Here is an 18,524-nt window from a genome sequence, read left to right as displayed (position 1 = left end):
TAAGAATACATTACCGCTGGGCGCCTGGGTGGCTCAGTTGGTTGAGCGACTGCCTTCGGCTCAGGTCATGATCCTGGAGTCCCAGGATCGAGTCCCGCATCGGGCTCCCTGCTCGGCGGGGGGTCTGCTTCTCCCTCTGACCCTCGCCCCTCTCGTGCTCTCTCTCGTTCTCGCTCTCAAATAAATAAATAAAATCTTAAAAAAAAAAAAACTATAAAAAAAAGAAAGAATACATTACCGCTGACAATGAATGGGAATTCTGGTTGTTCCATATCTTTGTCAGCATTTGGTATTGTCAAGTGTGTAGTGGCATCTCATTGTTTTAATTTGCAGTTCTCAGATGACAGTATGATGTTGAACATCTCATATGCTTACTTGGCATCTGTATATCTTATCTGATGGGTCTCTTCAGATCTTTTGCCCATTTTTAAATTGTGTTGTTTTTTTAATGTTGAGTGTTGGGAGGTTTTTGTATATTTTGCATAACAGTCTTTTTTTGGAAATGTATTTTCCAAGTGTTTTCTCTATAGCTTGTCTCTTCTTTTTTTTTGGAAGGTTTTATTTGAGAGAGAGAGCATGAGCGAGGGGAGAGGAGCAGAGGGAGAGCCAGACTCCACACTGAGCAGGGAGCCCAAATCAGGGCTCGATCCCAGGATGGATCGCGACCTGAGCCAAAGGCAGACACTTAACCGACTAAGCCACCCACCACCCTGTAGCCTTCTTTTCATTCTTTTGAGTGTCTTTTGTATAAGTTCTTAATTATAACAAAGTCCAGCTTATAAGTTTTTTTTTCCATGGATTGTGCTTTGGGTGTTGTGTCTAAAACACCTGTCAAACCCATGGTCACGAAGGTTTTCTCCTAGGTTATTTTCTAGGAGTTTTATAGTTTTGCATTTTATATGTGGGTCCATGATCAATTTTGAGTTAATTTTTGTGAAAGGTATATAATAACGTCTGTCTAGATAGATCCCTCCCTCCCTCCCTCCCCCCCCCTCCCTCCCTTCCTGCATATGGATGCCCATTTGTTGAAAAGACTATTCATTGAATCACCTTTACTCCTATGTCAAAAGATTACTGGATTGTATTTGCGTGGGTTTGTTTTGGACTCTATTCTGTTGATCTGTTCTTTTATCAGTACCCTGCTGTCTTGACTACTGTAGTTTTCTAGTGACTAATGAAGTTGGATAGTGTCAATCCTCTGACTTCGTTTTTCAATATTGTGTTGGCTAATCTGAGACTTGCATTCCCATATAAACTTTATTTATTTTTTTAATTATTCATTGATTTGTTAGAGAGAGAGAGCATAAGCAGGGAGGGTGGCAGAGGGAGAAGCAGACTCCCCACTGAGCAGGGAGCCCAGTGCGGGACTCGATCCCAGAACCCTGGGATCATGACCTGAGCCAAAGGCAGACGCTTAACCGACTGAACCACCCAGGCGTCCCCCCATATAAACTTTAGAAGTGGTTTATTGATATCCACAAAATAACTTGCTGATACTTTGATTGGCATTGTGTTGAGTATCAAGACGTATCAAGATGGAGAGAACTGACATCTTGACAGTAGTTAAGTCTTCCAGTCCATATATATGGAGTATGTCTCCATTTGTTTATTAAATCTTTGATGTCTTTCATCAACAGTGGGATGATTGAAATACTTTGGTATAAATCTATGCACAAGATCTAAATGAAATTTCATCATGAAATTTCATTTAGATCTTGTGCATAGATTTATACCAAAGTATTTCAATTTTTGTGTGCTAACATAAGTTATATTTGGAGGGGTTTCTTCTCTCCCCTCCCCTCCCCTTCCCTCCGTTCTCCTCCTTTGGATTTTGTACAGAGTGATGTCATCTGTGTAAAGACAGTTCTGTTTCTTCCTAGTCTGTATACCTTTTATTTATTTATTTTATTCTATTTTATTTTATTTTTTAAAAAGATTTTATTTATTTATTTGAGAGAGATACAGTGAGAGAGGGAACACAAGCAGGGGTAGTGGGAGAGGGAGAGAAGCAGGCTTCCCACTGAGCAGAGAGCCCAACACAGGGCTTGATCCCAGGACCCCGGGACCATGACCTGAGCCAAAGGCAGACGCTTAACCAACTGAGCCACCCGGGCACCCCACCTTTTATTTCTTAATTGCATTAGCTAGGACTTCCAGTATGATGTTAAATAGGAATGATGAGAGGGGACCTCCTTGTCTTGTCCCCTTGTCTTATGGGAAAGCATCTAATTTATCACAGTTATATATGATGTCAGCTCTAGGTTTTTTGTTCTTTATCAAGTTGAGGAAATTTCCCTGTATTCCTAGTATGCTGATAGTTTTTTTTTCATGAATGGCGTTGGGTTTTGTCAGATGCTTTTCCTGCATCTATTAATACCATGATTTTTCTTTAGACTAATGTGATAGATTACATTGATTTTTTTTTTTAATATTGAACCAGTCTTGCATACCTGGAATAAATCATATTTGGTCATAATATATGATTCTTTTTATACAGTGTTGGATGTACTTCCTAATATTTTGTTGAGAATTTTTGTGTCTACATTCATGAGAGATGTTGATCTGTAGTTTTCTTGTAATATCATTGTTTTTGGTATTAGGCACATGCTGACCTCTTAGAATAAGGAAGTGTTCCCTCTATGTTTGTATTCTTTTTTTTTTTTTTAAATTTATTTATTTGAGAGAGAGAATGAGATAGAGCATGAGAGGGGGGAGGGTCAGAGGGAGAAGCAGACTCCCTGCTGAGCAAGGAGCCCGCGGGACTCGATCCTGGGACTCCAGGATCATGACCTGAGCCGAAGGCAGTCGCTTAACCAACTGAGCCACCCAGGCACCCTATGTTTGTATTCTTGAGAGATTGTAGAGAATTGGCAAAATTTCTTCCTTAAATTGTTGGTAGAGTTCACCAGTGAGCCCATCTGGGCTTGGTGTTCCCTGTGTTGCAAGGTTATTAATTATGAATTCAATTTCTTGAATAAAGGCCTGTTCAGATGATCTATTCTTGTTTCATTAGTGTGTGTCTTTTAAGGAATTCATTTCACCTAGTTTTTTGAATTTGTGGGCATAGAGATGTTCTTATATTCCTCTTAATGTCCATGGGATCAGTAATGATGTCTTTTTGTCATTTCTGATATTAGTTATTTGTGTCTTCTCTTTTTCTTTGTTAACCTTGATAGAGGTTTATCAATTTTATTGATGTTTTCAAAGAACCACAGGTTTTTGTTCCAATGATTTTTCTCTGTTGATTCTTTTTCAATTTCATTGATTTATACTCTAAATTTTCTTTTTTTCCAGCAGTCTTTGAAATTAATTTGCTCTTTTCTAAGGTAAAGGTTTAGATTATTGATTTCAGACTTTTGTAATGTGCATTCAGTGCTGCAGATTTTCCTCTAAGCACTTTTACTGCAACCCCAAAATTTTGCTAAGTGTTTTTATTTTTCTTCAGTTGAAAATATTTTAAAATTTCTCTTGACTTTTTCTTTGACCCATGCACTATTTAAAATTGTGTTGTTTAATCTTCCAAGGATTTTGGGGATTTCCAGAAATATTTCTGTTACTGATTTCTAGTTTAATTCCATTGTAGTCTAAGAGCATACTTTGTATGATTTATTTTCTTTTAAATTTATTATGATGTGTTTTAGGCCCAGAATGTGATCTGTCTTAGTGAATGTTCCATGTGAGCTCAAAAAGAATAATGTATTTCGCTGCAGTTGGGTGAAGTAGTTGAGATAGATGTCAATTATGTCCCATTGATGGTGCTGTTGAGTTCATCTATATCTTTATTGATTTTCTGCCTGTTGGATCTGTCTGTTACTGATAAGGGATCTTGATGTCCCCAACTGTCATAGTGGACTCCTTTTCTCCTTGTAGTTGTATCCATTTTTAACTTGGGTATTTTGGTGTTATGTTTTTGGGCATATACACATTAAGGATTATTATGTCTTGGAGAATTAACTATTTTATAATTTTCTCTGATAATTTTTGTTGTTCTGAAGTCTGCTTTTGAAAGTAATATAGCTACTGCAGCTTTCTTTTGATCTAGTGTTAGCATGGTATGTCTTTACCACTTTAACCCACTTTAACCCATCTGTGTCTGTATTTAAAGTGAGTTTCTTTTAGACAACATACAGTGGGATCTTGTTTTTATGTTCACCCTGACAGTCTCTTTTAATAGGTGTATTTCAGCCATTGATGTCTAAAGTGATAATTGGTACAGTTGGAGTAATACTTACTATATCTGTTACTATTTTCTTTTGATTGTCCTCTTTGCTTTCCACTCTTTGGCCTTCTGGTATTAATTGAGCATCTTATATTCTGTTTTTTCTCAGTATAACATCCTCATTTAGCAAGTCTGTGATACTTTTAAAACTTTTTTTTAGTGGTTGCACTCAGGTTTGTGCTAACAGGTTTGTGATACTAACCAACCTTTCTTTCAAATCATGCTGTTCTACTTTACATGTAGTACAAGTACCTTATAACAAGGTATTCCCAGTTCTTCCCTCCTGTCCCTTGTAACCTTGCTGTCATTTACTTTACTAATCTGTAAGGTGTAATCACTGGATGTATTGTGACTCCTATTTTGAGTAAACTAGTAGCTGTTAGATCTGTTAAGAATAATAGGAAAAGATGTTATTTTACTTTTATTCTTGTCTAACATTCCTCCTTTCTTTATCTAGATCCAAGTTTCTGACCTATATAATTTTCCTTCTTTCTGACAATCTTTTAATATTTCTTGCAAGACAGGTTCCCTCAATTTATGTTTGCTGAGGATCTCTTTTATTTCTCATTCAGTTTTGAAGGTAATTTCACTGAATACAGAATTCTAGGTATATGGATTTTTAACTTTTTTTTAAGGTTTTGTTTTTGTTTTTGTTTTTGTTTTTGTTTTGGGTAGTAATCTTTACACCCAGTGTGGGACTTGTACTCACAACTTCAAGATCACAACTTCTGACTTAGCCAACCAGGGACCCCTGAACTCTTAATTATTTCACTCTACTTCTCTTGTTTGCATGGTTCCTGAAGAGAAGTCTGATATAAATTATGAAATAATGATTTATAAATTTATATAATACAAATTATAAATTTTTCCTTACTCATTGTCCCATACTTCTTGGATATCTTGTTTTTTTCAAGTATTTTTTTTGTTTTTGCCTTTCAGTTTTGGAAGTTTCTACTGACATTTCTTCAAGCTCATTTGCTGGTTTGTTTTGTTTTGTCCAGCCTAATAATAAGCCTATTGAAGGCATTTTTGCATTTTAGTGGTTTTGATTTATAGCATTTCCTTTTGACTCTCTGCTTATGTTATATACATTCGTTCTTGCATGTTGTCTGCTTTTTCCATTAGATTCCTTAGCATAATTTAAAAAAGATTTATTTGTGTATTTGAGAGAGAGAGAGTGTGTGTGTGTGTGTGTGTGTGTGAGAGAGAGAGAGGTGCGAGCAGGAGTGGGGGGAGGGGCAGAGGGAGAGAGCCTTTACGCTGACTCCCCTGCTGAGCATGGAGCTCGATACCACCACCCATGAGATACCATGACCCATGAGATCATGGTATGAGCCAAAACCAAGAGTTGGTCACTCAACCTGTTGAGGCACCCAGGCACCCAAAAATCACTTACTGTATTAAATTCCTGGTCTGATAATTCCCATATCCCTGCTTTACCTGAGTATGGTTCTGATGCTTGCTGTCTCTTCAAACTGTGCTTTTAATATGCCTTGTAATTTTTTTTGAAAGCTGGACATGATGGTACTAGGCAAAAGGAGCTGAGAGAAATATGCCTTTAGACTGAGGTTGTTATCCACCTAGAGGAGACTCATCTCTGTTACTCTAGGCAATTGCTATAGGTGGCAGAGGCTGGGATTTCCTCTGGTGTCTTTGGTTTTGTCTCCCATGGTGTTTTGGGTTTTCCTAGTTACTTCTTAAAATCTTAAAAAAATGAAGTTTTTTTCAGTTTCTTTTATACAGGAGCTCTACTGATGCAACAGCAAGGAAGTAGGGGAATCGGAAGTGCTAATCATAGACTTAAGATTACTTTTTTAATTTTTTAACCTCTTAGTGTGTCTGTGCCCTAGGACTATTTTAGACACTATATTTTTTAGTTCTAGAATGTCCTTTAGGGGTGCCTGGGTGGTTCAGTCGGTTAAGCAGCTGACTTTGGCTCCGGTCAAGATCTTGGGGCCATGGAATCAAGCCCCTAAGCCCCCCCCTCATGCTCACTTGCTCTCTCTCAAATAAATAAAATATTTTTAAAAATTATTTCTCCTTTGAGATTTTTATTCTTCATGAGCAAATTGCATCCATTAGCATTTTATAATAATGGCTTTAAAATCTTCGCTAAATTGAGGGGCTCTTGGGTGGCTCAGTCAGTTGAGTGTCTGCCTTCAGCTCAGGTCATGATCCCACAGTCCTGGGATCGAGCCCCACAGCGGGCTCCCTGCTCAGCGAAGAACCTGCTTCTCTTGCTCCCTCTGCTGCTCCCCCTGCTTGTGTGCTCGTTCTCTCTCTCTATCAAATAAATAAAATCGTTAAAAAAATTTAGAATTAAAATAAAATCTGTGCTAAATCGAAAGTATCACATCTTACAGTTCTCCATTTAATTGCTTTTTGAGCATTGTTTTGTTTTCCTATTTCTTTATAGGTCTGCTAAATTTGGATTGTATTCTGGACATTTTAAATGGTACCTTGCAGAGCCTCTGTTGTGTGTTATATTCCTCCAGAGAATGTTGATTTTTTTTTTTTTAGTAGATTTGTTTTAGCAGATACTTAATTTAATTGGTTCAACTGCAAACTCTACTCATCTTTCACAGAAGTGCAGCTAAAATATTACATTTTTTTCTTTAGCTGCTTTGCCCACAGCCTATCTTGTACATACATAGTTCTGGTAATCAGCCTGAAATTCGAGTAGAGTTTATTTATTTATTTTTAATATTTGAGAGAGAGAGTGAGCACACAAGTCTGGGGGGGGGCGGAGCAGAGGGAGAGTCAGACTCCCTGCTGAGCATGGAGCCCAACTGGGGGCTCCATCCCAGGACCCTGACATCATGACCTGAGCCCAAGGCAGCCGCTTAAGACCAACTGAGCCACCCAGGTGCCCCTTGAGTAGAGTTTATATACCAATTTGGGATTTCCTCCTTTGGCTTTCTCCATTTCAGCATTTATCCCCCTTTTCTAGGTGCTATGGTTGTCTTGAACTCTGTCCTCTGATTCTTCAAGCACCAAAACTGTAGTTTTCTGTTTCAGCCAAACTTCTCTCCTCTGGCAGCCACTGGGGCCTCCCCTCAGGCCAAATGCTGTGAATAAAAACTCACTTAGGGTTTTCCTATCTTCTAAGTATTGATGTTCTCTCCAGTTTTTCTTTATTTCTGGTCACTTTACAGTGCCTTCAGGTAGTAGTGTTGTAATATTTTGCCCAGGGTTTATAGTCACCATCAGTGGGAGAATTGGTCTAAGAGGAACTGTTCAGCTGATACTGGGTAGTGGAAATTCTCCATGTTAGCAGTGAAAGTTGGAATTACAATATTAGAATAACAAGTATTTATATAGTACTTCTTTGTCATAAAAACACTTTAGATTATCTGATCCATCATGATTGTTAATGATATAGTAGGCAAAAGACTAATGCGTAGATGTTGCTACATTTAGTGGTAAGAATCTGGTCCGGAAGTGAATTTGGACTCTAAATTGAGTATAGTATGTATAGCGCAACGTGGTAACTAAAGCAAAAAGTTGGGGAGGAAGATAGTAGTGAAAACTTTAGGTATGGAATGAAAAGCAGAATTTTGTGCCTTTGAGATGAGACTGTCACAGTTTGTAATTTTTATTTTTTTATTTTTATTTTTTAAAGATTTTATTTATTTGAGAGAGAGAATGAGAGAGAGAGAGAGAGCATGAGAGGAGGGAGGGTCAGAGGGAGAAGCAGACACCCTGTGAGCAGGGAGCCCGATGTGGGACTCCATCCCGGGACTCCAGGATCATGACCTGAGCTGAAGGCAGTCGCTGAACGAACTGAGCCACCCAGGTGCCCCAGTTTGTAATTTTTTAAAAACTTAATTAGTTTTAGTTATTTAGTTTGTTTATTTACTACACTGTAAGCTTCTGAAGAGAGCAACCATGTTTTTGTATGCCCAGCTTTTAGCCCAGTGTCCAACATGTGTTAGATGTCCATATTTGTTGAGGAATGAATGAAAACATACACACACACACACACACACGGGTACCAAGGAGTGCAAGTAATAGTTATAAAAATCTATTATAGTCAGTCTTAAACTCTTTAGTACAGTTGAGGTTTTTATTAACCTAGATTTTGAGGGATGTGATAAGTGGGAGTTGAAAGTTAATGTGGGAATGTTCCAAACTGGGAGGAGGAGGGGAGTGGCAAGAAGATTTGGGAAAATTAGTAAAATAATATTGGTAAGAGTTGTTAACTACTTTGTATATTAGCAATGAAAAAAATTTTTTATAAATACGGAGAAAGCTACAAGATACTTGGGAAAATATATTTAAGGACTTAAGTCTAGGCAGATAGATAGTATGGAGTCCCAGAAAATACACAGAAAAAGAATAATACGATGAGAGCAGTTTGAAAGGGATGATTCAAGCAGGTCTTGAGTAGTAAGACATCTCAGCATGGAGGTAAATGATGAAAAGCATTCAGTGATTTTCATTCCTTCTGTGTTTCAGTATTCTAACATCCTAAGAGGATGAGGGAGGGAGTTAAAAGGAAGTATTTATAGGCTATTATAATCAGATTCTTTGTAATAAAATTTTCTTGTTCCATAGCTTTTGGATAAGCACAAGAATACAGAAAGCATGGTTGAGCTTCTGGACTTGTATCAGATGGAGGATGAAGCCTATAGCAGCCTTGCAGAAGCCACAACTGAACTGTATCAGTATTTACTACAGCCATTCCGAGACATGAGAGAACTTGCCATGCTACGGAGACAACAGATCAAGGTATTTTTTTTTTTTTTTTAAACCTTCATAGTTCCCTGCCTGTTTCATAGTTCTCAGCCTGGCTGGCCGTAGAGGAGCTTTGTGCCCATAGAGGAGCTTTTTAAAAATGCAGATACCTGGTCCTTTCTCCCCAAAGATTCTATTTTGGTCGATTAAGATTGCATAGAGCCTGAGAACCTCATTTTAGAGTATCTCAAAGGGGATTCTGTTGAGTAGGCAGGGATAGGAAGAGCCTAGAAAGGTAAGTTGTAGATGCATAGAGAAATCTACAGGCTGCAGGGAGCCTGATACGGGGCTTGACCCCAGGGTCATGACCTGAACCAAAGGCAGACCCTTAACCACCTGAGCCACCCAGGTGCCCCTATCCTAAGGGATCTTAAAAAAACCTGTTGAAAATAATATGTGAATTAGGTACAAGGTTAATGTTAAAAATTCAGTTGCATTTTCTGTCTTTTAGAAATGAAAATTATAGAAACTTTAAAATACCATTATAAGTATCTCTGAACATGAACTGTTTAGAAATAAATTTTACAAAGTATATGAAAGTTCTGTATACTGAAAATTATAAAACGTTGCTGAGAGACAGTAAGTGTACCTTAAGAAATGGGGAGATCATGATAATAGCTTGGAAGACTCAGTAATGTTTAGATGTCAGTTTTCAGTTGATCTGTAGATTCAAATTAAAATTCTAGTAGGTTTTTCCCTCCAGAAACTGACAAGCGAATTATAAATTTTTATGGAAAGGCAAAGGAGGGCTTTAACAATTTTGAAAAAGATAAAATTTGAAGTCAGGTAATAAGTCCTCCTTACTAAAAAACTAGAGAAATCCAGACATTGTACTATTGGCCTAGGATAGAATTGTAAATCAACAGAATAGAATAGAATCCAGAAGTACATGAGTGGTTATATAAGTTTTTCACGAAGGTGACAGAGCAGTTCAGTGGGAGAAAGAATTTCCAAGAAATGGTACCAGAACAACTGCAGACCCACATTAAAAAAATTGATCTCATATGTGCTTGGCTGAGGAGCCAATGGGGCGAAGCTACCATCTGTGGGATTATGACTGAATGCCTGTAAGTCAGAATCCTGCCCAGGCAGACTGATAAGGCAGCGCCACAGAGCCTTGGTTGGCCTCGGATAGTGGGTCCCCTGCCTCCCTGCCGGCGGGCCTCCGTGTGTCATGACTGGGGTCTGGTGTGGAGAGCCCCTGTCCCAGGAAAGGGGGCTGCCTCGTCGCCTGTGACGCAACGCACGTTCGTGGGGAACCTGGTGCCAAACCATTCGTAGACGACCTGCTTCTGGGTTGGGGTTTGTATGTAGCAGAGCAGCTCCCTTGCTGCAATCTATTGAAATTCAGCCTTCGACACAAGGGTTTGTTAAAAAACAAAGAATTTTTAAAAATTTTAAAAAAGGAAAATTAAGGGGGAAAAACACAACAAACCATGTACAAAAATTAACTTGAAATCCATCTTAGACCTCAACAGGATTTCATGTTCTAAAACGTGCATAAGAGGGGCGCCTGGGTGGCTCAGTAGGTTAAGCGTCAACCTCTTGATTTTGACTCGGGTCATGAGATCGAGCCCTGCATTGGCTCGGTGCTGGGTGTGGAGCTTGCTTAAGATCTTTCCCTCTCCCCACCACCACTCCCCCAGTTCCCTCTTAAAACAAAATGGAAAACTTATATAAGAAAACATAGGAAGTTTTCACAATTTTGGGAAAGAAAAGGTAAAGGCTTTTTAGGTAGGATGCAGAAAACTTGAGCCATAAACTTTAAAAATTTTTTTTGATAAGTTGGACTTGACCAAAATTAAACACTTAATTTTTGAAAGATTGTTAAGAAATAGAAGGCAAGCGCACAGACCGGGAAAAAAATACTTCTAATACATCTGAAAAAGGAACTCTACATACAGCTCAGTAAGACAACCAAAAAAATTTAAAAATCAGCTAAATATTTATTTGTTTATTTACTTAAAGGATTTTATTTATTTGTCAGAGAGAGAGCGAGAGAGTGCACAAGCAGGGGGAGCAGCAGGCTGAGAGAGAAGCAGGTTCACTGCTGAGCAAGGAGCATGATGTGGGGCTCCATCCCAGGACCCTGAGATCATGACCTGAGCTGAAGGCAGACGCTTAACGTGCTGAGCCACCCAGAAGTCCCTAAAAATCAGCTAAATATTTAAAAGACAAATAAATGGCTAATGAGCACACACAGAGAAGCTTAAAATTGTCATCATGGAAATTCAAATTAAAACTATAATGAGATACACACCCATTAGAGTGAATATAATTTAAATTTCTGGCACTTGGGCACCTGGGTAGATTAGTCGATTAAGTGGCTGCCTTTGTCTCAGGTCATGATCCCAGGGTCCTGGGATTGAGCCCTGCTCAGTGGGGAGCCCGTTTCTCCCCACCCCCCACCTGTGCTCTCTCTCCATCAAATGAATAAATAAAATCTTAAAAAAATATTGTGGGGGCGCCTGGGTGGCTCAGTTGGTTAAGCGACTGCCTTCGGCTCAGGTCATGATCCTGGAGTCCCGGGATCGAGTCCCACATCGGGCTCCCTGCTCGGCAGGGAGTCTGCTTCTACCTCTGACCCTCTTCCCTCTCGTGCTCTCTATCTCTCATTCTCTCTCTCTCAAATAAATAAATAAAATCTTTAAAAAAAAAAAAAAATATTGTGGTGCTCCCAAGGGCTGGTAAGGATATGGAGTAACTGGAATTCTCAGATATTCCTAACATATTTTATAGTGGTGTAACCACTTTGGTAAACTGTTTGGCTGTTTCTTAAGGAGTTTTATATATTTACATACCTTACTACTCAGCTATTCAAATCCTAGTTATTTATAAAAGAGAAATGAAAACATCTACCCCTAAGACTGATACACTAATACTCATGCCACCTTTCTTCCCAGTAGCCCCTAACTGGAACAGCCCCAATAACCATCAATGGGTGAATGGATAAGCAAAATGTGGTAGTTCCATATTACAGAATAAATACTCAGCAGTGCAAAGGAATTTACTCTTGATAGGCACAACAACATGGATAAATTTGAAATCTTGCTAAGTCACAGAAGCCAAATACAAAAGTGTATATTCATGTGTGAAAGGATGGATGGCATGAGGAATCTTCTGGAGGTGATAAAAATGTTTTATGTCTTGATTGTAGTGGTTGTTGCTTGGGTGTATACAGCTGTTAAAACTCATCAAATTGAGCACTTTAAATGGATTAATTTATATATAAATTAAGCTTAATAAAACAGTTTACAAAAAAATATGCTGAACAAAAGGCAGCAGACACAGTGTAAACTGTATGAATCCATTTATGTGAAATTCTGGAGATGATGGTTCTGATCTATATTGACAGAAAGCTTAGCACTTGTTGCCTGCGGTTAGGCAATGGAGATTGACTAAGAGGGAACAGGTGTAACAGAATCCTTTGGGTGATTGATAGGCTCTAAATTTTTATTATAGTGGTTTTTACATGAATATATAAACTTGTCAAAATTCATCAAAATTTACACTTACATCGGGAACATTCTGTTGTATGTAAATTATAATTTAATAAGGATGATTTTTTTAAAAAAGGGAAAAAGTATCATGTAAAAGTTGATGTAGAGGCACACAAATGGGAGTGATCAACACTGCCTAAAGATACATGGAAAAAGAGGGATTATTGAGCACTTCACCATTGAAAGAATCAGCAATTCAGTAGGAAGTGGGTACCTATGTCTGCACTGGAGATTGGAATAGAGAATTGTCCAGATACAGATAAAAACAGGAATGGTACAGTGAATAGGCATGTATGTGCTTGTGCTTTTAGTCAAAATGAATTATTGAATAAATTACCAAATCTTCACTCCTGCCTGGCACCATTGGTCATTGCTGGTAAATAGCATGGCTAGGATTGAGACACATGTCTGTTGAACTGCAAAGCTTGCTGTTTTAGTTATCCTACAGGGTGTAAATTTGGTATGTCTCGGGTCTAAGGATTTGTAGGAAATGAGAGGAAAGGTGGTCCAGGGCTAGAACTCTGTAGCATCCTGTGGAGTTTGACCTGTACTCTAGATTCTTTAGAAAGAACTTAATTTCCAGTGCTTTTAACCTAGATATTAAAGCATGATAGAAAAGACGTTAACTTGGTACCCTGAATGTATATTTGTATTATATATTATATAATATTTATAAAATATTCATATGCTTGTACTTAATATATTTGATATTTTATAAAATATATTAACATTTTATAATATAGTTACTCTATATTTTATATTAAGTATACTTTAGTCTTTTTTTTTTAAGATTTATTTTTTTTGACAGAGACACAGCAAGAGAGGGAACACAAGCAGGGGGAGTGGGAGAGGGAGAACAGGCTTCCTGAAGAGCAGGGAGCCTGATGCGGGGCTCGATCCCAGGACCCTGGGATCATGACCTGAGCCGAAGGCAGACACTTAACAAATGAACCACCCAGGAGCCCCCAGTATAGTCTTAATTATATTTATATAAATGGTATTTAAAGTTTTTGTTCATTTTGTATTCTTTTTTTTTAAGTTTTATTTTGTTAGTCACCATACGTTACCTCATTAGTCTTTGATGTAGTGTTCCATGATTCATTGTTTGCATATAACACTCAGTACTCCATTCAATACGTGCCCTCCTTAATACCCATCACCAGGCTAACCCATCCCCTCACCACCCTCCCCTCTAGAACCCTCAGTTTGTTTCTCAGAGTCCATAGTCTCTCATGGTTCATCTTCCTCTCCGATTCCCCCCCTTCATTTTTCCCTTCCTGCTCTTTATTTTGTATTCTTAAAAGCATTCTTTATTACTCATAGAAGGCCTTTGATCATAAAACACCACTTTACTAATTGTTCAGATCTAGGAGCTTTATCTCAAGGCAGAAAGTAATATTTGGCTCTGTCTGCTAGTTCTATGCCTCACACAAGTATCTGGTTCTTTTTTTTTTTTTTAATTTTATTTATTTGCGAGAGAGGGGGGCAGAGGGAGAGGGAGAAGCAGACTCCCTGCTGAGCAGGAAGCCCGATGTGGGGCTTAACCCCGGAATCACCACCTTAACCACAGGCAGATGACTCTTAACCCACTGAGCCACCCAGGCACCCCTGTAAGTGGTAATTAATAAAGGTTTTTCACTAATCCTCTGTCTCATCTATAAGCATTAAGCATCTCCTCCCCAGAATTTTTGGCCTAAAAGTCGTTCTGAGACACACACCCCTTGACGGAGCTACCAGAGTCTATGTCTAATACATTGGCCCTCAAAAATGTAACCCCCGGACTAGTAGCATTAGGATCACCTGGAACCTTGTTACAAATACAGATTCCTGGTCCTTACCGCAGATCTCTACTGAAACTAGGGAGAGGGGCTCAGCAGTCTTTGTTTTAAAAAGCCTTCCAGGTGATTATGATACATACTTAAGTGTGAGAACCACAAGTTTAAAAAGAACTTGAAACTACTAAGGGATGGAACACACTGAACTCAAAGTTACAATCTGTCTGGGACTGCTTTTGCATCCACAGGATGAGATTCGAACTAGATGATTCTATCTAGATTTTTAAACCCAGCATATTAATGAGTCAGAGTTAGTACTGAGTTGGTCTGCTGATTTGTCTTTGTGTATTAGCTAAAAGCACTTCAAACACATTGGCCGACTTTTTTTAATACTTGCTGAAAGAAATAAGCTAGAATCTAGAAGGCATCCTCAGCTCTTTTCTCCCCTTTGTAGCCAGGCACGTCATTTTGCCAATTATCACCTCAGTGTATCTTAAATGTGCTCTTCCCCCCTTCCTCTCCCCCAAGACCAAGCAAATCTGTAGGTATCATTGTGTGAGATAGAAAGATAGACACTACCTAGCCCCTGTTCCAGTGGACACATTAGAAAAGGGCCTTCTTCTGGGCAGGTGCAGCAAGTATCCATGGCTTGGCAAAAGATGGGCTGCTTTTTGGTCTCCACACTCTGCCCCCTTGATGGGGCACTTTTGTGCAGGGTGGTTTTTACACTGTTGGATTACTGTATACTATGGCCTGCCAGCTGTGAAATATATAGTGCCATCAGTATACATTAAGGTGCTTACCTCTTGGGGCGCCTGGGTGACTCAGTCGTTAAGTGTCTGCCTTCGGCTCAGGTCATGATCCCAGGGTCCTGGGATTGAGCCCCACGTCTGGCTTCCTGCTCGGCGGGAAGCCTGCTTCTCCCTCTCCCACTCCCCCTGCTTGTGTTCCCTCTCTCGCTGTGTCTGTCTGTGTCAGATAAATAAATAAAATCTTTAAAAAAAAATACTTATTTCTTACCTGAGCTGTTTTTTCTTTGGTTTCCTTGCCTTTAGATTTCTCTCACCTTTTTTTTTTTTTTTTTAAGATTGATTTATTTTTAGAGAGCATGCACAAGAGCAGTGGGGAGGGGCAGAAGGTGAGAATCTCAAGCAGACTCCCTGGTGGAGCCTGACGCGGGGCTTGATTCCATGACCCTGAAATCATGACTGGAGCTGAAATCAAGAGTCAGACCCCCAACCCACTGAGCCACCCAGGCGCCCCAGATTTCTCTCATCTTTAAAAAAAATTTATCATTTCACACTTTTTCTTAAGAATATTGATTTACTCTGAATACAAAAAATGCATGAGTAGATACTTCCAAATCTGATCATGTCATTTTGTTAATCTTGGTCACCTTCAGGTGATTCCTGGGCCTGGAAAATTTACATTAAAGGCACTACTACATTAGTATATATACAGATTTATCTTGGCATCTTTCACATGAGAATTGGAGGTTTTGTTTTGTTGTATTTTTCTCTTCTTCACCCACTAACCCAACAATAGACAGGAATAACACTTAAGTTTCTCATATAAAACCAGTATCCAAGGAAGTGATGTACTTCATAATAAGTAATTGATGCCAAGAAATTTGTATTTATAAATTGGTCTCACTATAGCTACCTAAACTGACACATAGTTTTTTCCATCTTAAAGACAGGCACTGTTTTCTTTCTAGCCCTGAAATTGAAAACAGAGATGTCATTGTTTTTAAGCACATGATCCAGCTGACCAATGCTGTACATTTTCAGACTTGCCAAGTTAGGAAAAGAACTTAGTATCCTGGCTTAATGTCTTAAGTACAGTAAACTATATTAACATTTTTTTAAAAAGTTGGCTGCAGTATTAACTCCTTTGTTTCAGAAGTCATTTAAATGACATTTAAAAAGCATGGAGAGGTGTTTATATTTGAATATACCTGTACAGTGAAGGTAAAGATAATCCAACAACAAAGTACAAATTATCTTCAGGTACCAGATTTTAAAAAATTTTTTTCTCTTTAAAAAGCCAGAATGTGGGGTGCCTGGGTGGCTCAGTTGGTTAAGAGTCTGCCTTTGGCTCAGGTCATGATCCCAGGGTCCTGGGATCGAGCCCCGGAGCCCGCTTCTCCCTCTTCCACTCCCCCTGCTTGTATTCCCTCTCTCACTGTGTCTCTCTCTGTCAAATAAATAAATAAAATCTTAAAAAAAAAAAAATAAAAAGCCAGAATGTAAGTTTCCTCACTTCTGTACAGTGGTCAGCCATGCAAGTGAAAAAGATTTCTATTTAATGATCAGAGTTAAGATTTTTGAATTTTGAACACTGCTTGTTCTGTTTATTAAATTTCTGTTCCATAGTTGCCTGTAGGGATTTGATTGGAAAAATAAACTGGTTATTTCAGTAGGGGAGAATTTAATACAAAGAATTGTTAACTTGGCTTAAAGTTGTTAACCAGATAGTTAAGAAGGCAACTAAGATATCAGAGCTAACAATTGTAAAAACAGCCACCACTCCTGGATTGGTGGCACACAGGAAAGAGATGGTACTTGTTAATGCTTTACATGGAGAATGAACCGTGTGTGGAGCTGAAGTCTGGGGAAGGCAATATAGCTCGTCAAGGGCTGGTATGTCTCAGCTCAAAGGAGAGACCCAGATGTCTGGGAATAGAGCAGGCTGGTGTTGGTTCCCCATGGGGGGAGGGTGGGCAGAAAGGCTAGTTCTAAGGCTGACAGATTGAAAACTGGATTCTGTGAACTGCTTCAGGTAGGAACTGCGGATGCTGGGAGGAAGAGGTGAATCTGTGATGATGCTCATAGGAACAGCAAACAGGAAAGTCAAGTGATATACAGAGGAAGAAGCAAATCTCTTCGTGGTTCACAGAGCCCCACCTCTAGCATCACAAAGCATAAGGATGAACCTGGGAACCGATGGACAAGAATTTACATAGCTTTATTCTTTCAAAGTTAGGAAAAAAACCTAGTTATCTAGCTTATGGTTTTAGGTACAACATACCAAGTCCTTGAAAGGGTATAAAGTTTAATCATGTCATCGAAAAGAAGTTCTATCATAACGTACTGAGTAAGAGTTTAATATTTGGCTGCAATGTTAAATTTACTAAATCTTTGGTCCACACTTATGAATATTAATCTTACACCTTTTAACTTGAGTGTTTAAAAATCAACGGTAATCACAAAGCACAAACCTTGATGATTTTGTTAGATAGCAAACACATCTTCTGAGTCCTTCTATCTGAGCTGAAGTCTAAGTATGCCACTTTTTGCTAAGAATCCCACAGTGGTTTCCCGGTGCCTCTCAAGCTAAGTATGATTTCAGTCTGACATTTTAAGCTCTCCTAATAATGACCACAACCTCCTTTTCTAATCTTATCTCCCATTGCCTTTATCTGTTTTACCTAAACTCTGCCATGCTGGACTGTTCTCTGTTAACACACTGAACCTAACTGCCTCTAGGCTAGCCTTTTGCTCAGGTCATTTCTTGCCTCCAGCAGGTCTTTTGAGTGGTTCTCTTTCCCCATATACCATATGTATCTGTCAAAATCATACCCTTCCTTTAGAGCCCTCTGCAGTATTGAACCTCAGTAAAGTATATCCTGATCTAAACAGCTAAATGAATTCTCTTCCTGCCAAACATTTCATTTACTTTAAGGGTCTTAAAATACCTTTATTTTTTTTTTTTTAAAGATTTTATTTATTCATTTGAGATAGAGAGAGAGAGCATGAGCAGGGAGAGAGGCAGAGGGAGAGGGAGAAGCAGGCTCCCTGCTGAGCCAGGAGCCCGGCGCGGGGCCCGATCCCAGGACCCTGGGATCATGACCTGAGCCGAAGGCAGACGCTTAACTATCTGAGCCACCCAGGCGCCCCTTAAAATACATTTATTCTTTTTTACACAGAGACACCCTTCACCATTTTTAATACCTGGATAAAGTTCTACTTGTTCTTTTTTTTTTTCTAAAGGTTTTATTTATTTGAGAGAGAGCGAGCGAGCATGGGCGGGGTGGGCAAGCATGGGCGGGGTGGGGGGGAGGAAGTGGCAGAGGGAGAAGCAGACTCCCCCAAGGCCTGAGATCATGGCCTGAGCCAAAGGCAGACACTAAACCGATTGAGCCACCCAGGCACCCCAAAATTCTACTTGTTCTTTCAGAATTTACTTACTCATCATTCCCATTAGAAATTTTCTTCCCAGACTTGGTACTGCAACCTCCATAGCTGGTGTTTCCCGTAGTATCTTAGGCATACTCTCTCTTTGATATATTTT

The 18,524-nt window shown here is 39.1% G+C and overlaps 1 protein-coding gene across 2 annotated transcripts in view; it reads left to right on the top strand.

The window, feature by feature from the left end:
- JMY (junction mediating and regulatory protein, p53 cofactor) overlaps positions 1–18,524 on the top strand; it is a 93,209-nt gene that overhangs the window by 25,902 nt on the left and 48,783 nt on the right. For both annotated transcript variants that reach the window (XM_073905283.1, XM_025892556.2), the window contains exon 2: positions 8,777–8,950. In XM_073905283.1, the coding sequence (XP_073761384.1) occupies positions 8,777–8,950 (174 nt within the window). The remainder of the gene's footprint in view (positions 1–8,776; positions 8,951–18,524) is intronic.

This window comes from Callorhinus ursinus, unplaced genomic scaffold, assembly GCF_003265705.2.
Source record: "Callorhinus ursinus isolate GAN/ISIS: 27379988/994484 unplaced genomic scaffold, GSC_fseal_2.0 scaffold23, whole genome shotgun sequence".
Classification (NCBI taxonomy): Eukaryota; Metazoa; Chordata; class Mammalia; order Carnivora; family Otariidae; genus Callorhinus; species Callorhinus ursinus.
The sequence above is the reverse complement of the archived record's forward strand: the minus strand, read 5'-3'. Positions and strand labels throughout refer to the sequence as shown.